Genomic DNA, 22,341 nt, shown 5'->3' with positions numbered 1-22,341 from the left:
GGGGAAAGCATGCTGGCAGTACAAACAACCGTAAAAGGCGACTGTGCAGCACTACCCGTGAACTATCCACTCAATTATGCATACGTAATCGATGCAAACTCCGTTCCTTTTGCTCGAATCCCTGGAGTGGGGGATAGAGTGATTCCAAACAGGGACCGGAGGGGCTTCCTCACACAGGAAGCACATATGGGGTTGGGTCTGAGACACCAAACAATCAGGGACTCTCTGAGAGAATTAGAATCAGAGTACTGGTGGCAGGAAATGAGTGAAGGTATTCATGAGTTTGCAAAAAACTGTGAAGACTGCAACAGAGATCGCAGTGGAGAACCGGCAAGTGTAGTGTCAGAAGCCCTAATAGAAAGCATTAGGCAATCTATCCGCGCTATCAAAAAAGAGAAACGCGTCCCATTGTACATCATTAAGGCTAAACACACTTAAAAAATGTGGCCCCAGCGCTCGGCTGATGCTAGAACGGTTATAAAAGATCTGCGAGTCTTTATCGGCACATACGCAATTGCCATGTTCCATTCTGACCAGGGTCCTGCTTTTAGCTCTCGAGCTTATAAGGAGGCCATGGCCAGCATGGGAGTTGGGTTGCGGTATTCTTGTCCGTCACACCCCGAAGAGAATAGTGTGGTAGAAAGAAAAAACCGAGACATAAAGCGATCTATAACAGCGAAGGTATTAGGTTCGGGTGCTGGGTGGGTCAAACATTTAATAAGTGTCCAGATCAGTCTTAATAATTTGCCAAGAAATTCTCTAAAAGGTTTCAGCCTATACGAACTATTGTTCGGAACTAGAATGAGGGTTCAGGACCTCGATAGTCAGATATCAGTGGTACAAGAAAAAACAACAGACTTTGATATAAAAGATCGTTTGGCTGTTTTACAGGACTTGAATGAAACAAGAAAATCCTTAAGCAACATAAAGTTAAAGCAACAGCCAGATACCACTGACGAGGCACCATAAGCAACAGCCCCAGCAAGGCCTGTCTGGATTCCAAAGATTGGGGATCTAGTCAGAGAAAAAATAGTGTTGAAGAAGGAATTTGGGCCTTCTTACAGAAAAGCAGTACCTGTCTTGGCAGTCACCGGAACAAGATCAGTAGTACTACCGCCCCTTGCTGGTAAAAAGGAGAACAGAGTTGTATCAATCAACAGTAGGCCCAGTGGACTCCCGAGAAACAACAGAATACCCAAACTTGCAACAATTAAAGAGGTTCAAACTGAAAGACTAATCACATTCGATCAGCCTGCAGTGCACAGAGAAGGACTATGCAATAATGCCATGGTACTCGTTCCTCTTGAGACACAGATTGAAACAGGTCATCAAGAAACACCAGTCTACAATGATGTGGCATCAGAAAGTGCTACCGAAAGACAAATTGAAAGAACAATCCCAACAATTGACAGAACTGCCTCTGGTTATTTCATCGACTTCGACAACTTTTCCGAGGATCAAAGTAACCCCGAAGTGATGCCAGAAAAAAAAAGACTTTTAAAGAAAAAGCAACGGAACTCTTTCATCAACTGAAGGAAATCTACCTTATTTCCCCTTGGTTAGAGGTCTGGTTCGGTCTAGGTGTATTTTTCCTCCTGCTTTGGCTCATCATGGTACTTTGTTTGGGAAAATTAATTGAGGGAAAATATAGTACAATGGACACAGCAAGTCAGAACATCAACTTAGTCCTCAAACCACACATATCATCCCACATGAAGAAAAGAGAACTGTCAACAGTAAATGTCACAGCCATTCCAATACCCGGTGGGGTAGTATGGGAGAAAACTGACTATGATATCTATGGTCCGGTCGAGATCCTGAAGTATCCTCATCAACTGAAGGTTTCCTTAAGTGACTTTGTAAAACCTAGTACATTCTCTGATAATTGGGACTTTGATAGTAATATTAACATGATGTCTGATTTAGTAATGTCATCTAGATTCACAGATCATGATTATTTACAAGGTTCGTCTAGTTATGAACAAATGTTCTGTTTTACACATTATGGCGATCATTATTTGCATAAATCTGCACAGCCTAGAAATGTTTTTAAGTATATATAGAACATTGTGCTACACCACCTAAAAGCAGTTCTAAAACATTCTTTGAGAAATTCAAGTACTTCTCTGGGTTTAACACCAGTGATGCAGAAACGTTTTATTACAAACTGTTAGATAAAACAGGAATGAAAACAATGCTGACAAACACAAAATTAATATATTCAGAAGCATTTTATGAAAAAATGATGACATTTGGTTTTGAATATTGGAAAAATAACATTGAAACTAAAATCCATTTGGGGTACGAAAGAGTGGCAGGTACAAGGCCTAGAAGCACTATTCAGAACCTGCATGATACCAGAACAAATGATGTTTTTAAATGACACAATTCACCAAACATCCTGTCTTGGCCTAGCTAAGATCAAAGACCTAAACAAACCGTCTATTCCAAAACCAATACCTGGAAATGTAATAACAGATATTGAGATAGACGTATCTAAAATTTTACATTTTAACAGAACATATCTTGATTGGAAAAAGTGGTTAATCTGGCCTACTGACACAAACAACTGTCAAGATAGATTCCTGAATAAAACACAGGGGTTGAAAATGACCAGGCAAGACCCTAGATACTCCCAGAGACAACATCCAGGGATAGTAACAACATACAGTGTAGGGAAACTCTGCCTCGAATGGCTAGGATCATCCACACTGGCTGAAATTAAGCAACACTTATCTTTACTTAACCCCTCTACTGCTAAGGCAAATATTAGGATTCTCATGTAATTTCCATTGAAATCAATGGAAAGTCCATGATGAGTTACCCTTGTCATTAGCAGCCAAGAGGTTAAAGATGGTGCTGATTTGCGCGATTTCATTCTTGGACCACGCAAACAGCGTCAAAAGCGTTTCATAGCGACCAGTATCTATGCTGCATACAACGAGGCTTGGAAAGTCACACAAATTGAAACAGCTGAAAAAATACGAGAAATTGATCGTATTAATTTGGAAAAATCACTTTCTGTAGTGGACAATGGGTTAATGACTCTGTCCTCCAGAATATATTCGTTGGACAAAATTGTATACTCTGCCTTTGATATAATAGACAGAGACTTGCTAATGTTACAGCATGGCCAGTCACAATTACGTTCTATTGTACAATTAGGCTGGACGCTGCAAAATCTTCGTTCAGGCTATGTGCCTTGGCGTTTAATCAACACAACCTCATTGTTTTCCATTTTTAACCTTACTGATAAAGAAATCAGCTTGGCACAGAAAGGAGCAGACTATACAATCCTGAGCATCGAAAAACTTGAGAGATTACCATTGACAATGTCAGAGAGTCCTGTCATTGAATGGATAATACACGGGATTATCACAATTCCGATAACAACTTTCCGATTTAAAAAGTGCCTTGAATACATACCTACTGGCCAGTATGAACGATTAGGTAAAGGATATGTTAAGTCAGCATGAAAATTACCATACACACATTCATGCTATATTGACAGCAACAAAAATGTATTTCTTAGTGGTGAAAACTGTAAACGTTCACTAAGCGGTATACTTTTGTGCCAGGGTATTAATTTACATGGAGCCTGTGAAGGTAATTCTAACAACCTTTCATGCCACCAGCTTGTAACACCTGCAACGCAGATAGAGCCTTTTTTTTATGCAACTCGCGAATGGGAGTTACATTCTAAGAACGGATCACAGATGTTGTGGCCTTTTGCCAGGAAAAGCGTATTTCGTAAGCGTAACTTCCATGGTCAAATGCTGTATGCAAGCATTGTTCCCGAGCGGCCCTGGAGACATAGAGACTCCCATCTGGCCTCGTCTGCATTTCTCTTCTATACGAATTGATTCTTTAAGCAAAATGAAGTCTGTGCTTTTGCAGACAACTGTGCCCATCACGTCATCAAAAGAGACGTATATTCTCCTAGTTGCAAGGACAGCTACGGAGGTTCATGACCTTTTATCAACAAATTGCCCTGTGCATTTCGTAGAAAGGCTTAGCCAACTCCTTAACATGTCTAGTTCCACAGGCATCCCAGGCATATTCAAGATGATTTTTACGGGACTGCTAACACCATTTCAAGCAATTCTGGGAATCGTTCCAAATTTTGTCCACTCTGTTTTTGGCAGCATACCCCTATTTTTGGGACTTGTAGCAGGGATTTTATTTTTGACCCTCCTGCTTCGATATGGCAAGCCACAGCTCAGACATGACTCCTATGGGAATGGAAGAGACAATCCTAGCAGTGCGCTAGCGGGACAGAATAACTAGAGTCCTTGGATTGGCCAGGCTGAGAGATCTAAACATGACCTGGTTCCTTTCATTCAGACCGATATGGCAAAACTGCATCTTACCTGTACTTCGATGTATGCTATGCGGAGATGAGTGCGTGTTGGACACCTGTCTTGCACTTCCATCAGCAGTACCAATGGATATCGATACTTTGCTAAGTCCGATAATGGCTCACGCATTGTGTTGTCCCCAGCGGCTACCAATCCTGATGACGGCATTCGTTGAGACTCCTGTGCTACGACTAGGTGGTAACAGTGGAGCGAGTGACAAAAGCTACATCACCCAGTTACGACCTTCTGTGAGCATAGTTGATCCAGCCTTTGATGACAGCAATCATTCTCACACCTGCCAAGTTACAGCACTATCAAATTTGGTCGAACTGTCACCTGATTTTGTAGACCAATTCTTTGAGAGCCTGTCTGATATGATGTTCTCACCCGAACAGAAACAATAACTTTAGAGAAGCATTCCGGCACACAGCGTTCCCATGAACTCTGAATTTGGCCTTCAGTTTTGAACAACAAAAACTGCTAAAAGCGTTGGAACTCTATTTTCCCCGTTCAGCAAGAATTCTTTTGAATTGAACACTTTTTAATATTTATCTTTTTTTTGGCACGAAAAAATTCTTTGCTTAAAGTAGAACTATTCATAGAGAACAGAAGCTTCTACTTCTATTTTTAGATACATCTAAAGACATAATAACTTTGCACCAGCCTCTAGCACATTTTACTGTAATGCATTTATATGTGATGAAAATATCTCGCCCTTCCTTTCTGTATTTAGAGATATTTCATGTGTAATTCTTTTTGCAAAATCGTTCATTGATTTCATATGCTATATTTTTGAATGATTTCAATGCTTCAAAAACGTACAGTACCTAAATTTTCACGTATTACAAATACGCCTATTTCAAATGCATATATGTATTTTGGGGTGGGCAATGTTACACATGCATCTTATTGCTCTAGTTTTAGTAATTTGATGGACATAAATTTGTGGAGTGGGTGTCGCGTTCTAATCTAGGACCCTGATCGATACTGTGACCTTATGCCCCTATACGGCTATAAATCCATTTATTCCCTATATTGGCATAACCAATCAAATGCAATATTCAGAAACTCGTCTCTGGCCTCACACGAACAGAGCCACATTTCAGAATCGCTTCCTCTGCCACTTCCTTTGCAGCCAATTAGTGCAATGACATAGTAGAAGTTTCTATCTAAGATTCCTAGATTAACACTCCGAGTTCTTCAACAAGATAAAAACTCAGCACCCTGGGAAAGCCCCGCTTGCTGTGTTTTGATTAGTAATAGAACTCTAATGAGCACTGATAGACGATCACTTCCTAGTGACATCTTTATTGATGTCTTATGTCCAAAAACTTACATCAAACAAGGCACCATTCAGGTATAAATATTACCAACGTTGCCTTAAGCAAACTCTAGCTGCCTCAATGCCATCGCTGCTGACGAAGCTGCTGTTATGCTGATGATACCATAGCTGCTATCGCTGCTAACTAGCGAACGATGGTGTGGTGAACTTAGGAGCTGAACAGCCATCCCCTGCAAGAGCCCAGCAGATGCAAGCTGCCCGCGGACGCTGCCCCTTCTCCTCCTCCTTGACGCGCTGAGAGAGACGCTGTCTTTTGTCCTGCAGAGAAATCCAGCTCTGGCGTTTCCAAGCCACTCTTGCGAGTGACTGGGATATCGAGTCCCTGAAGGAGATACCAGACCTCCATCATTCTATTCCAGAGGTATGGTGTTGACTAAACCCTTGGAGAGAATTCTTGAAGCAAACCTTGGCAAAACCAACTTAACTTAAAGCTACTTACTTACTCCCCTCCCAAGTATTAGGCTTAGGTCAGGTACACTGCGGTAGGCGTAGGTAGAATCACCAGTTGAGTATTTTAGCCTAATGTATATATGAATGTATATATGTTTTATTCATTTTAAACCATTGTATGGCTAAGAAACCATATCAATGCTTTTACAGTATTATTTCGTAATACTCATCTTACTGTACGTACTTTTTATAATAACAAGTCTTGCAATTGTGGCAATTCATTTCTCTTGTACGAGAAGAAAGACTGTTCAATAAATGTTACCCTTTATTAAAAACGCCCGTCTCTCTATTCTCTACATATTGTGAAAGTAAACTGCACAACCACTGACTGAGTAAAATTGTTTCACACGACCCTAGAGATTGACTCTTATCTGAGGAGCAAAGTTGTCATGTTGCACGGTTGTTGGAAAACTGAATCCCTTCTTGTCTGTACCAGGGAAGCTGATCACTTCCTATTCAGAGAAGAAAGTTTCCAGTGACCTCTGAGCTAGTTGGTAACAAACCCAATTAAGTTTAGCATAGTCAGTGGAGGCCTGGAAGATCCGCACTTCTTCGTCGATACTACTGTTTATGTTATTCCAATGCGCAGGGCCTATTGGGAAAATAGGAACTATACTACAATTCTAAGTGGAAGCTTAATTACTGCAGAGTCTGTCCCCAGCTGTTGACTGTCAGTTCTCTCCCTGCACACTTTGACTGCATAAATTACTGTTTCAATTGCACCAGAGACTCTTAATTCCTTCAGACCTTCAACACAGCCTCCAGTGTCTCATCTCAATTGGAAGGGCAAGAGCCAAATTTCTAAAGACGACAGCTCATGAGGCTCGGTGAATCAAGTGATGGCCTACCACAGTCCTGGTAAGCTGCACCTTTCACCAGGATCAGTGCTCACAAATAGGCAAAATACTTATAAAATTGATAATAAGTAGAACCTGGCTTCAACTCCAGATGTCACCTTTCTAATATTGGGTTTTCCAGGCACGTTAACAACACAATGGTGTATCCACTCCCTCCTACTGCACAGTGTTATCTTGAGAAAGGTGGTTCATGACATGACACAAATTTAGGCTATAGTGGGAATAGGACTGGTTAAGACTACTAGTCTGGTCCTGACAACATTGTCACAATCCCTAATGTTACCTCTTACATGGTTAGAAGACAAACCCCAATAATGATTCTACTCAAAACGCCTACCACCACAACCAACACACAGACTGTGCTGGGCTTTGCATAAATCATGCAGCAATCTGAGACCCTCAAAAGTCATCCCCAAAAGACTAATCCTGTTCAAAATGTATTCCTTCCTCAATTCAAGGACCAGGAACCTGCTTCCTGCACCATGTGTCTTCCACCCTAGGCCAAGTGAGGGGCACACCTATCACAGTGACCCTCGCATGAGAGAAGCTGTGATTCCATCTAAGGGATCGCTGAGAGCTAGGGTGTCGTTGAAATGTACTCAACTTATGTCATAGTTTGAAAGGTATTCTCCAACCGATCTCAAGAGGCCTTCAGAGACTTAGGACAGGTGGAACAGAGGTTTGGGAAAAAAGGATAAAATTGAGACTTTGGAGGAAGCAAACCACAAATTCCCACTCATGTCAAAGGGCCACAAAATCTCAGGACTTCTCCAGTCAAAGCAATGGATCCATGACCCCAATGATACAGGCAACATGACAAGCAAACCACATCAGCCTCTGGAGCATCTTCCACTGGTTAATCAGACAATTGATGCCATGCAGGCAGTCTCAAAAAATCTTTACACCATCTCTTCTACCTTCCTGAAGTGAGAACAGCAGGCATCAGCATAAATTGTGAAGTAGAGAAGGATACTGGATTTCTTTGATAACAAGAATGCCACTTGGACCAAAATACATGTCATCACTTTTTGATTCACCAAAGCCACTTATTTCTTCCATGGGGCTAGAAGACATTATCAAACAAATAAAACTTTTACTAAATCATCTGAACCCAAGCTTGACAGCCAAATGAGCCAACAAAAACTCACAATATCTTCCTTAACCACTGGCACCAGTGGGTCATCAGATAGCTGAGGGTGCTAGGGAAGAGGGTCCGTGAGCCGAACCTGGAGCATGTGCATCACCCTCGAGCCACAGAGATCACCATCAAGATGGCTGCAGGAGCTTAGAACTTTGTACTAATACACTAAATCTAGAGAGGAAAGAAACATTTCCACCAGGTGCAGCTTGAAGTATTTGGGAAAGTTGCAATAATTGAAAGAGTTTGTGAAAATCCGAAGCAAGCACAGGGAACCGATCTCTTTACTTCCAGCTGCCACAAACCACCAACCTGCAGACAAGAGAAATGAAAGATCCTGTGTCACGGTGCAAGATGTACAAATAGCGCACACCTCAGTGTGAAGCCAGATATGATCTGGGGTGTATCCATGAGCAGTCTACAAGCATGCACCATTTCTTCAAGAACATTCTTCCTCTAAAAAGGAGCCTTATAGAAGTATAATAACTTGTCCATAGTTTACCCAGTACATGATCCAGGTAGGAAGGCTTGTATTGGCCTTCAGTATTTGTGTTGTGTTTTGCTGCTATGTCACATCAAGGGCCTATTTGAACTGTATACTTTTTGTCAGTAAGCAACACTTAGCAAAAAAACATAAAACTCTGGCATGCCTTAGAATATTCTCATCGATTTACAAGATACTGTAATGCCACCAGGTTCTGCCATCTGTACTTATATTTTTTGTCATTCCATTTTCAGGAAAATTAGAAACAGATAAGTTAAAGAGAGAACAAGAGGAAGCAAAGAGGAAGCAGCTGCAAGAGGAGGCAGAGCGGAAGCAGCGGGAAGAGGCAAAACGAAAAAAGATGGAGGAAGAGAAACGACAACAGGAACGTCAGGAGAGGCTGAGACAGATTGAGCAAGAAATGGAGAGAGAAAGACAAAGCGTTGAAGAAAGACTGAAGAAAACAAAAGAGAAATTGAGAAACATGAGCCTCCGGCGAGGACAAACCAACGAAGAACGTTTGCACGTCATGGATTTTAGTACAGATGATGATTCTGAACTCGTTGAGATCAATGAGGTACTGTAGACCAAAACAGTCATCTAACATCTTTTAATTGGAGTCAAAAATGTGGGGAGCATTGTTTGAGGATGTGGGGTCAAGAGGGGCACAAAGTGTGGAAGTGACAGAGTAGAGCCTGGGAGTGATAAACTTGATCTAACAAGAGAGAGAAGTGAGGGCACCACGGGTAGGTTCATGGCTGTGTGGGAAATGCCAGTGCCAATCAAACAAGCAGTGGTAGAACCATGGGGACTGAGTAAGAAATGCCAGTGCCAATCAAGCAAGCAGTGGTAGAACCAAGGGAAGGTGTTCAAACAGTGGGAAATGGAGACATATGGTCACCAGTAAAAAACCTATGACTGTGAGTGAGTGATGGCAGCGCCGGGACACCCATGGGTAATTGAGCGCTTTATAAATTTCATACACATAAACATGGTGAAGGGTCTGAAGAAGAGGAGAACAATCTTTGTGAAAATGAGAATGGGATGCAAAGAACAAGGCAGCAATCGAAGCACAAAAGGAGACACAACCATGAGGGAGACTGGGCTAGAGAAAAGGAAAACTATTGTCACACTAGCCACCCTTCGCAGACCCGCAAGAAGCTGGCAATAGGTGAGATGGTGCCCATACTATGACAGTAGCTCTTAATCTATACTCCTCTGCCTCCCTAATACAACCGTTATTGGACTGCCCGTCTCCAAGATATGGAAAGACTCGGCCCTGCGTTTTCTATCCTTCTGCTTGTAAATGTCCATCCTCCAGTTCTTGCCTTAAGGCCCAGCAGGCGCTCACATGTGATAAAGGATTTGATGTATCAACGCTTATCTCTTGGCCTTTCCCTCTGGCTGGTTTTCAGTCTACTAACAAGCTTGTCTACCCCTCCATGGCCCAAGTGGCACCACCCCCAAATCACTCACCTAGTTTCAATTTGTGAGCCAACAAGTACAAGTGCTTCATAATACTGCATATCCGGCATTGATCAGATTACCCCATAAACAACCTGAAAACAGGGTCAGTCCAATATCCCTCCTGTCAATCATTCAGCCATGAAATAGCCCTCTGCCGTGCAGTGAATATGGCATTACTCCAATCTTTCTGAGGCTGTGATTAACTTCACAAGATTACCTGTCAAAAACATCTAAAAACATTTCTCGGGATATAGGTTACTTTTTAGATTGAGCATGGGCTGAGCAAGCACTGCTCTGCAAGGCATGCTGTACTGAGGTATGGCAGAGAGGCTCCGCCCATTTTCTGCCCATCTTTTCCATTGGCTCCTGTTACTGTCCTTGCAAAATCATTACTTTTCTTTTGTAAATATACTTAGTATTACCTACTTGGTACAGCCTTGACTTCATTTGTAAACTCCCATAACGACTGGACTTTTTACTTGTGTTGTTACACAATCTACATTATGTGGTCAGTGAGCACTATTTTATGATCTTCCCCTGTCAACACTCTCGCCCCCCTCCAGAACATGACAAAACAACACAAAACGAAAGCCACCTGGTTCATCCCAGACCTCCGACAATCCAAGCGCTCTTGCAGACAACTGGAGAAAAATTTGAGAAACAGGAAAACCGCGGAAGCATGCTCTGCCTACAAAACAAGTTAGAAAAGGGGGTGGTGATGAACAGAGTGTCTGAATTGAGCAGACCACTCTTACCCAGTCCAAAGATCAGGGCTTGATCCATCACCGTTATTTATCTCACTGCCCCATCCCAGCTCAGAACCTGGCTATATGCAAATCAGTCTGTCCCTGGCCCAGTGCATCATGGGAACAGGGCAGACTAAACTACCAAGCCAATTCTTCACCAGAAAGGAGACAAGCTACCGGGGACCGGTTTCTGGCATTTCAGCCGTCTTCGGCCCGGCTTGCTTGAATCCTGATGGAGCAGTGAGAAAGGGACTCATGTCTGAGTATACCCTGCCACACCTATAGTGGCCAAAAACGAGTTAGAAAAGGGGGTGGTGATGAACAGAGTGTCTGAATTGAGCAGACCACTCTTACCCAGTCCAAAGATCAGGGCTTGATCCATCACCGTTATTTATCTCACTGCCCCATCCCAGCTCAGAACCTGGCTATATGCAAATCAGTCTGTCCCTGGCCCAGTGCATCATGGGAACAGGGCAGACTAAACTACCAAGCCAATTCTTCACCAGAAAGGAGACAAGCTACCGGGGACCGGTTTCTGGCATTTCAGCCGTCTTAGGCCCGGCTTGCTTGAATCCTGATGGAGCAGTGAGAAAGGGACTCATGTCTGAGTATACCCTGCCACACCTATAGTGGCCAAAAACGAGTTAGAAAAGGGGGTGGTGATGAACAGAGTGTCTGAATTGAGCAGACCACTCTTACCCAGTCCAAAGATCAGGGCTTGATCCATCACCCTTATTTATCTCACTGCCCCATCCCAGCTCAGAACCTGGCTATATGCAAATCAGTCTGTCCCTGGCCCAGTGCATCATGGGAACAGGGCAGACTAAACTACCAAGCCAATTCTTCACCAGAAAGGAGACAAGCTACCGGGGACCGGTTTCTGGCATTTCAGCCGTCTTCGGCCCGGCTTGCTTGAATCCTGATGGAGCAGTGAGAAAGGGACTCATGTCTGAGTATACCCTGCCACACCTATAGTGGCCAAAAACGAGTTAGAAAAGGGGGTGGTGATGAACAGAGTGTCTGAATTGAGCAGACCACTCTTACCCAGTCCAAAGATCAGGGCTTGATCCATCACCGTTATTTATCTCACTGCCCCATCCCAGCTCAGAACCTGGCTATATGCAAATCAGTCTACAAAACAGCCATCACAACACACCACCAACTCATCAAATCAACAAAGAAAAATGTAATCCAAGACACAATCCTCGCCAACGCCACAACTCCAAGGAAATATCATATAGGAATTCGCCAAACGCAACAGCGAAACAACTGACGTCCCTCCCTCCCAAGACCTCTACAACAAACTCCGCCCCTTCATCCACCTCAAGATGCTCTACAACAATTTTTATGACCAATACCACGGAAATGCCTTAACACCCCCCCAGCGACGCCATCCAACAGAACCTCCTCAAGTGGACCCCTTTCACTAAAGAAGTCACCACAAAGACAACGAAAAGCATCTACTCCGGATCACCTACTGACCCCTGCCCACAACACATCTTCCACAGGGCATTCACTACCATCTCGCCCGAACTATGCTGAACTATCAACTGCTTCCTCAAGACCGCTACATTCCCTGATGACTGGAAACGCTCCAGAGTCAAACCCCTCCTTAAGATGTACTCTGCAGACCCGACAGATCTCAACAACTTCAGACCCATTTCACTACTCCCTTATGCCATGAAAGTCATCAAGAAAGCCATCAATACCCAGCTAGCACAATTCATAGAAACCAACAACATCCTAGACACCTCTTAATCCAGATTCTGCAGAAAACACAGACCCAAGCCCACCCTTATAGCTGCCACCTTGACATCTAAGCCCTCCTCAACCAAGACCACACCTCCTGGGCCTTTCAGCAGCCTTGAACACTGTCTCTCACTGCACACTAGCCACCAGACTCCACGATGTCAGCATCCAGGGAACAGCATTCATCTAGATTTGATCTTTCCTCTCAGGCAGAATACACAGAATAAGACGTCTCCGAACCAACAGAGATCAGATGCAGATTTCCCCTGAGGATCCTCCTCAGCCCCAGGCTCTTCAACATCTATATGGCCGCCCTTGCAACCATCATCAGAAAACATGGACTCAACATAGTCTCATACGCAGACGACACCCAGCTCATCCTCTCCTTCCTTAAGGAACCTGACATCACAAGGCACAGTTTCCAAGAAGGGATGAAAGACATTGCAACCAGGATGAGTAACACCTGCCTGAAGCTCAATTCAGAGCTTCAGGCAGCACCGGGACAACACCTGGTGTCCCCCCACCCTTGGAAATCCACCCATCCCAACAGACCACGCATGCAACCTCGTCATTACACTCAACTCTTCATTTACCATGAGTCGTCAGATCAACGCCATGTCCTCCACTTGCTTCAACACCCACCGCAAACTTTGCAAGACCTTCAAATGGATTTCCCAATACTGGGAAGACAGTCACCGACACACTCATCCCCAGCAGACTAGACTACGGAAAGTCCCTCTATGCGGGAATCAACAAAAAACTCCTCTGCAAACTTCAGACCGTCTAAAACGCCACAGCCAGACCCATCCTCAACATCCCAAGACAAGACCACATCACCCAACACCTCTGTGATCTACACTGGCTTCCCGTCAAAAGAAGAATAACCTTCACAATGCTCACACACACCTATAAAGCCCTCCACAACACTGGACCCCAATACCTCAACAAACGGATCTCCTTCCACGCCCACAAGAGGAACATCTGCTCTCCCTACCTCACCATAGCCAATGTCCCCCCATATCCAGAAGGCCACAACAGGAAGCCCAATTCTGGACCATTTAATTAAGGACCTCAATACCTGGTGGCTCTTTGAATGACCTAAGGAGCTGCCCGCACCCCCAGCTAGGAATGGGTGAAATTTGCGAATTTGCGGTCCGTGAATTTGCACAAAATTGAAAATTGCGATCCGCATAATCCGGGAATTTGCGGATTATTTTTTTTGCGTGTTCGTGGGTTTTTTTGCGTATTCGCGGCCGCTTGCAGTACACCAAGCGCGAAGTTACCCATGCATTCGTACATGGGCGTGGCCATCTTGTGCGCGTTGCGTATTTCCGTTTTTGGGCCCTATTGGCAAGCTTGCGTTGTGTGCGGCGCGCTACCATGTGTTTGCGTGTGTTTTTGCTTGCTCGCGGGGGAAATATCGCGCAAACTTACCCATGTGGTCCTCAATGGGCGTGGCCATCTTGTTTTTCATTCATTGCTATGGTTCTGGGCAAGGTTTTTCTATCCTCTTTCAATCTTTGCTATCTTTTGTTTCTTTGAACTTTTTTTTGCTCTGTTTTGCTCATTATCAAGCTCTCTATTTGTCTAGATCAGTATTTTGTGTTTTTTTTCAACTTTTTGTTACGTTAATAACTACTTATTTTGTTTAGCTCTCTGTTTTATTTTATTTCTTTTTTTCCCCCTATTCTTTTCTTCTTTTGCCCAGGACCATGGCAGAGGGAGCCGGGAAAAGCAAGGGGAAGGGTCGCGCACCCCGTACCCGGCTCTAATGCGGGTGATTCAGGGGGGAGGTTGTAGTGGCCAGGGAGGTTTTTACCGCGGTGGAGGTGGCCGCTCTTATCATGTTTGATTGGTGCCACCTCCCTAGGACCATGGCAGCAGGGGGCCAGCCCGGACAAGGGTATGGCCTCCGGGAGCGTCGCCAGTGGTGGGATAAGGTGTGCAGGGCCATGTGGAGGGAGTCAGGGGTCCGGCGCACCTATGACCAAGCGACGCACCGGTGGGCCGACATCCTCAACCGGGAGCAGGATCTGCTCCACCTGCTAGGTGTGAAGATTACTGGCCTTGGTGAGTAGCTATTCAATAACTACTTTGTAGTTTTTTTGCTCTGTGTTATATTGCTAATATATGTTTTTCCTGAAGAGCAAGAAAGCTGCCTATTCGATTACATTGCAGGTAAAATAGTGTTTAAATAGCTTCTGTGATTGCAGGTGCTTGCCTCCTCAGTGGTGTTGCTACTATGCTTACTTGTTTGCAACTTCGTTCTAATTTGGCCTGAATATGTATAAGTGTAGTACTTTACAGAACTGCGTAATGCTAGAGAGACTAGATAAGCATGGGCGGAAAATCCGTTTCGCTCGCGGATTTTGCGGATTTTCGGTAAATTCGCAATCCGCGAATTCGCGAGAATTCGCGGATTTTGCGGATTGCGAGTTCGCAAATCCGCAAAATTTGCGAACGCGAGATTCGCAAAATTCGCCCATGCTTCAAGTCTAGTCCTTCCTTTGTACTCCTGCTTCCTCTAAGAAGAAGATATAGTGATGGATTGATAGGTTGACTATATTATGACTTGTTATTCAGTAGTAGGACATTTTTTAGTGCTCTGCAATCATGATGACGGACTGTATCTATCACGTCGCGTGCTGCTGAGTGCTGGCAGTCGTAGTAGAACCTTTTTGTTGTTGGTTTAGTTAGTGATTTACATAACTTTCCAAGTAGACGGTCTGCGAATCCAGCAATACTGTAATAGTATCCTCCTAGTTGACCAGATCAGATAGGCCAATACATGTGGTGCACTTGTTGGTAATTTGTTTCCTCAATATAATTTTAGATTGTGGTCAAAAAAATCAAATATTTCCAAAAAACAATCATCCATGTTGGTGTTTATTTCATGATTATCAGCACCTCCCAGGGGCAAGGCAGCAACATCCCAGACTCCGGCGGAACAGAGTGGGCAGCAACGGTCCTCTGCAGGCTCTTCTGCTGGCAGTTGTTCTGTTGTTAATATAATTATATTTCCCTAACTTTTACAGCTCCTATTCATTCCAAACTGTTTCCTAATTCTGTTTTTTACAAAATAGTTGTTGATCTTCTTGTAGACTGTTTCTACTTTCTTATCCTGCCTCTCTACTATCACTCTCTGTGCTACTTCTATTTACTATTATTATGAGTTGGTCTGTGTAGGTAGCTAAGCTTGCCAGTCGGCAAAAGGTGTTAAACAAAACTCTGATCCAGCAATAGCTCTAGAGGCACTGAGTGCAGTCCTCTGGGTTGCCCTTGCTGTCTATTCCAGGCTTCTTAATGTTAGTGCTTTGACAATTTCTAACACTAAAATGTCAATGTCTACCAAGAATAAGCTAGTAGTTGGCTTTTTGATTTGATAGTACTACATACCATCCAGCTAGTGTTTCAGGGACTATTCTGCACATACCGAAGTATGGACAAGAGAAATAGGACATTGGTGATGATAGGTGCAGCTCGACTTTCCACATACCTCAGTCAGAAGTAACTGTGCGGGACTCGAGAGCTCTCACCTTGTTGGAACTTCAAGTCCTCCTGGTGGTGATGAGGAGTAGTTGGTTCTGTCTGTAATTATAAAAATGATGCACGTTAAAGAGCAAGCATTTATCAGTTGTGCCAAAAAGAGTTGCATGTTATGGCTAAGCATATAAGTTAACACCCTCCCCAAAACCGTGACTTCTTTTCAGTCCCAATAATTAAAAATTGTTTAACATTTTCTCTTCCATTATGAGATGAAGTATGGGGTGGTGTATGGCATCTAAAAATATGACATGTTTTTTCTAGGCATCACAACATTGGATGCAGCACTTGCCACCACCAGTGCCGGGGCCAGCAGCGCGGAGGGGTCCACTCAAGCGGCGGATGCTGCGGCGCCACCAGGAGGAGCTGAGGGGGATGGCTCAGCAGCCGCAGATGGTGGTAAGTTATTATTAGACTCCTTACTTATTGACATTTTAAAGTAGGCTCGCAAAGGAGTGTATGGTGTACTGTACAGTAGACAGTACAATACTCCAAGTACACTGTACTGTTAGGAACAGTTACTGATTTAGAACCACATTTTTTTAGCCAATCACGTAGAGTCACCCTTGACTTAGCAATAGCATTGCGGCGGTAGTGCTCGAGTAAGCAATGACCCCCTCTATTTGACTTCAAATCAGCTGGGAAACTTTTATCGTGAAGCCTAGTCATATCAGATGAACTTGAGGAATGTGATGAACGAAAAGGGAAAGAACTTACGGTCAATGGAAGGATGAGCGAGTCGTAACATTTACGACTAAAGAATGATACGTGTTTTTGAATGCAGGCAGGGGTGGCTGATAGGAAGGAATCAGATGCATGGCTGCTTGAAGCAAGGATGGTTGGAGGAGAAAGAAAAAATGACTGCCTGTGTGGGTCAATCAGAAAATTCTTGTGTGGTGTGCATTGCAATATATCATTTTGGTGAAACTCAAATGCAAGTCAGGACGGTGGTTTACCAAATAAAATGAAAAGGGTGTTCTTTGGTTGTTGAGAAAAACTAAAGTTGTTACAGTTGAGACATTAAGAAGAATGATAGACGTTTACTTTGGAAGCCTGGATGGATCTTCTTCCTCATACATAGCAGAGGTGTATGTAGAGCAGACGCTCAGTGCATGAAGAGTATTAATTTGTTCGAACAGCATGTCCGTGCCAGAGTAGCAAAGCAGAGGAAATCCAAATACTACAAGTTGTGATTGTTCAGAAACTCTCCCTTGCCTAAAGTAACAGTACAGTAGTTTACTTTGCAAGCACAGCATATATTGTGTATGTATTGTATAGTTGACAATTATATCAAGTCAAGTCCCTTCCTCCGGCAATTATGGTTACCACACTCACTCCCTATGTTCAGCATTTTCTTTCTGCTGTGTTAATCATGGGTGGACTATCGCTGTTGTTCACTCAATCTATCACAACAAGGAACCTAAAGTCATCCATCACATCAGCAAAGAGATCATGTGATCGGCTGTATACATGATCAGAAATGAATAATCTTCATTTTCATTTTCTAGTACTGAAGGCCCAGAGGGAGCAGTGTGAAATATAAATTACATTGAGCACTTGCCCTTGATGTAACCGAGTAGGGCCAGTGCCACCCCTATACAAAAGTAAGTGCTTCTCTATCCCCACCTGAATGTACTGTTTAAAGTAATGCATGCAAGTCTGCGTCATCATGGCGTGTGTCTCTTTTTCTTGGGTGCAAGCTGACTGAGCTGGCATTATGCTGGCTACCACAAGTTCACGTACAAGTAATTTCTTTTGCAAAACTAGAGAGAAAAAGAAGAATACTGGTGTACTCTCTGACTATGTATTGAGTCCATAGTGCTGCCTGGTAGTAGAATTACTGAAACTCCCACTGTTACAGGCCTACAAAGACGGCTGAAAGATACATGCCAAAATGTTATACTGTGCTTGCAAATTGCTAGTGTTACTGTGAGACAACTTTCTGTTGAATTATTTTGTGTTATTGTTAAAGAGTATTGGTTACATTATTTTTCTTTCTATCTTCATATAGATGCTCCCAGAAAGCTCTCCAGAAGGGAGATGGCTGTCCGGGCCAGGGCCCGGAAGTTGGAGGCCATTCGGGTGGAATATTGCCGTCTGTGGGCTCGGGACCAGGAGGAGGGGGTGTCAACAACCTTCTCCAGCACTGCACCCGTGTCCACCAGCCAGCAGCCTCCAGCACGGCGCAGTGCTCGGACAGCTCCCCGCCGCCGCTCAGCTGCAAGAACACCAGCAGCTGCCCGCCCCCCCAGAGGCCGGAAGGCACGCATGCGCCGCCTAAGCCTAAGATTGGACTACCTGGAGCGGAAGGTGGACGACCTTGAAAAACAGCTCCGGGACCTCCGCAAGGAGCGGCGGGACCGCCTGTCCAGACACCGCCGGAAGTGACTGTGTCCCTTGTCCCTTTTTAGAAGACTGTTGGGGGGTGTGAATCGGGAGTTGGGGATTATTGAGGATTATTTGGGACTAGTGGACTATTTGAAATGGACAATTGTTAGGTTAGGGAGGGGTGAGACTAGTTTATTTTTGTTAGGGGAAATATATAATTATTCATTTTACATACTTCAACATACTGTACGCGTTGATCTTATTTTGTGGGGTGGTGGGGGTTACGGCATGTTTGGTTTCCTCAAACTTACCAGCATGAATTTTCTAAAATGCCCAAAAATGTTCAAAAGTGCCACAAACAGAGTTAGTGAATTCAATTGGCCTACTAGTACTTTACTAGTACTACCATCTGTCTCTCCTCCGAGTCCTAGCCCATTATTCTACCTCCCCAAAATGCTTATCTTACATGTGATTCGTGTTTGAGAATAGAGCTAGGCACATCTCTGGCTGCATGGCAAATGGCGAGTACGCCATCCCGGACCGAAATTCCGTTGTTGTGGTGTTAGTAGGAGTTGTACCACACTAGCAGAAGCAGCATATGAAAAACAAAGTAAAAAAATGAGAATTGAGTGGCCTGAGAGGAGTATTAGAAGGAACAGTAGCCTAAGCAATGCTAAAGATAGGTAAAAAAGTACTGCATGGATGATTATGGCTACAACAAGACCAGTGACACAGCAGCGTAACACAACAAGTTTTCTTGACATGTAGGAGGATGATGTTGACGATGGATCCAATCGATAGTGGGCCTGAAATTCATAATTTATTTGAAAATACATGTTGTTTTTTTAACCAGAATTGCAACATCCTAGGATTCATCTAGCTGCCTTAAAATTGATTTGAGGAGGTTGCTTGCAGCTTATCCTCCCCAGCAAGTATGTGGAATTGTTGCTGCAATTTACTCATACCTCAATGAAAACCACACAGTCCGGGCGAAGAGGGTTAGGGTTTGAAACTTGAATGGGAATGGGGTTTGTGGGGAAAGTTTTGTGGAGAGAGGAAAAAAAACACAGCATGTACAAACAACAAATGAAGATAGACAAATCTTTGGATACAAAGCTATACATAAATCTTTTGAGTGACATAAAGGAAGTGCATGCACTACTGCATGCATGAAGTTGTTTGCTAAATGGATAGGTTACTGAAAAGTGAGTAGTACTTTCTACAATGTACTGACTATGAAGAAACAATGTGACAGTACAGGGCTGCAGTAATTACGCAATTTCACTTGCCTATCTGCCCTCAGAGAGAAGTACCACTTAGTACATTAAATTAATTTAAAAAATAGCAAAGAAAAAAGTATACAATGGCTGGAGGGATGAATTGAAGCAATAGAGTCAAACTCATAGAAGTTCACAGCAATAACATTACTTAAAAGATAAGTAGAAATTAGGATGGATACTGTAACTGTATGTTGTTGTAGTTATCCTGTTGAATTTGGGAAGTTGCATGCATCCAGCGATTCTTCTTTTTCGCGGTACTACACCATTCCATCTGATGCCCCGTCGATCAATGTTGGGGACTACAAGACTCCTTGTCCACTGCCTGCCTGGCAGATGCTGAATTGCGGCTCACTAATGGTAAGCCTGAGTTCATTTTTTTTCCCCATTGCACAGGGTAAAATCTGGCCTGTAATTGTTGATAGAAAAGCAGGAAGTGATATTAAAACACCACGGAGAAAAAAATATAAGGTATGCTGTGTAGTGCAAAAATAACACTTTCAGTTTCAGAGTCGACCGTATTACAATACATACAAGCATCATTTCGAAAGTGCGTACTCTGAGTCTCCTTTTCAAGGATAAATAAGTGTTGGCGAAATTTGCGGATCCTTCCCTTCAAGCTAGGTGTAAAGTGTAAACTGCGATTTTAGAACAAAATTAGACCTTCCCAGCAGTGCCCCCAGACCCCTCAACCCACCCCCCAAAAACCTAGAACCCCCAAAACAGCTCCCCAAAAACATGCAAGTGAGCAAAAAAGGAAAAACTTTTTCACCATGGATTTTCTCCAAACCACTTGCATCCGATATTGGACCTTCCTAGCATTGCCCCCTGACCCCTCAACCCACCCGCAAAAATGTAGAACACCTCCAAACAGGGCAAAAGCAAAACTGGAAAATGTCACACATAGAAAATTTGAGGCCTACCTAGTCAAAATCACTCCAAACGCGCTCTGCAGCTAGGCCCTAACTCCCCTTTTCCACCATGGGTTTCCTTCAAACCCCTTGCAATCAAAATTAGACCTTTCAAGCAGTACTCCCAGACCCCCGACCTACCCCCAAAACCTAGAACCCCCTCAAACAGCCCAACAAAAACATGCCCTTCAGCTAGGTCTCAATTTAAATTGTGCCAAAAAGCTGTCTGCAACTAGGCACAAACCCCGCTTTTCCACCATGGATATTCTTCAAACAACTTGCAATCGAAATTAGACCTTCTCAGCAGTGCTCCTAGACCCCCCGACCCACCCCCACAAATCTAGAACACCCCCAAACAGCCCCCCAAAAACATGCAATACTGGTATATCCAAAACATGAAAAAATTGCGCTGTTCACAAAAAATTGCTGTTTTCAGCACTTCCACTATTTCGATCCTCTTGAAACTTACCTGGACACTTGTTCCAGCGATTCCCAAGAATCTCAGCAAGGCAGAACAAAATCGAACCACTGCGCTCTTTGAAGAAGAAGAAGAAGAAGAAGAAAGTCCATGACTAGTTTTCACTTTTCACCCAAACGCATGCACCCGCAAAACTCTAAAAGAGGCCACAATTCTGCCAATTCTGGACTAAAGAAAGCCAAACTCCCCTAAAACCTTGCCAACATCATTATGAACGAGCCTGCATTGGGCCCTGAGCCCTAGACTCAGCGGGAACCCTACCAACTTAAACCCAAAAACCCTAGTAAATCGCACTGAATCCTAAACCCTAGATATGCTTTGTCTGTCTGTGTCAAAGAGCCTAGGTATGCTACATCAGAATGCTTCACTCAGTGGTGCCTGCCTTCACAATCTGCATGGCCCTGCCGCAAGCATTGGCCAAAAATCCGTTCCGCTCAAGAATTTGCAAATTATCTGTAATTTTGCGAGATTTGCGAAAAACCAAAAACAGCAAATTTCGCAAACATAACCGATGTTTGGCCCAAGCTTGAGGAAGGGCCAGCAGAGGGTCAAGGCAGGCACCACTGAGTGAAGCAATATGATGTAGCATACCTAGGCTCTTTGTCAGACAGACAAAGCATATCTAATCGTATGCAGCAAGCCACATATCCCCAATTTTACATGAACTGCTGTCTGCAGTGGAGTGGACTCTGCCTGGCATGACAACAACAGTGCACTGCCTCACCCTCGACCACTTCATACCACAAATAGACAGACATGTAGTTCTGCTGTAGTAGTTGTTGTAGACCGGTTTACCTGTTTGCCACTCACGAATTGGCCATAGTTCTTCCGTAAACCGATGCTGAAGATCCATCCATCCAAGTGAGTGACTGTAAAGAAAAAAGATATATTATTTAATCAATCATCATGGTATATTGGCAAGTGAGTCCACTCCAAGGACATTTTGCATATTGGAAAATGCAACATAGTGGCCCCTGAAGTTGAAGTACAATTTGAATTAAACAAGGTAAAAAAAAACAGAGTAATAGACATGAGTTACAATTACTGTGTAAAAGATGAAATAATAACTAAGACAAGACATATGATTAATTTCTTGGACAAAAAACTAACAGCCATTGCTGTCCACTGCATGCCATCTTCTCATTAATTATTACCTGTTATACTTTTTGTCCGCATCTTCTTTGGAAAGTGAGGGCCCGCAGGGCAGCCTCCC

The 22,341-nt window shown here is 43.6% G+C and overlaps 1 protein-coding gene across 1 annotated transcript in view; it reads left to right on the top strand.

Annotated features, from left to right (window-relative positions):
* Positions 1-22,341, top strand: part of LOC147725829 (uncharacterized) — a 278,179-nt gene that overhangs the window by 68,703 nt on the left and 187,135 nt on the right. Inside the window, 1 exon segment of the mRNA XM_086963363.1 lies at positions 8,884-9,206. Coding sequence (XP_086819489.1) covers positions 8,884-9,206 — 323 coding nt within the window.

Source organism: Lissotriton vulgaris, chromosome 3_1 (assembly GCF_964263255.1).
Source record: "Lissotriton vulgaris chromosome 3_1, aLisVul1.2, whole genome shotgun sequence".
Lineage (NCBI taxonomy): Eukaryota > Metazoa > Chordata > Amphibia > Caudata > Salamandridae > Lissotriton > Lissotriton vulgaris.
This window is presented reverse-complemented; position numbering and strand designations above follow the sequence as displayed.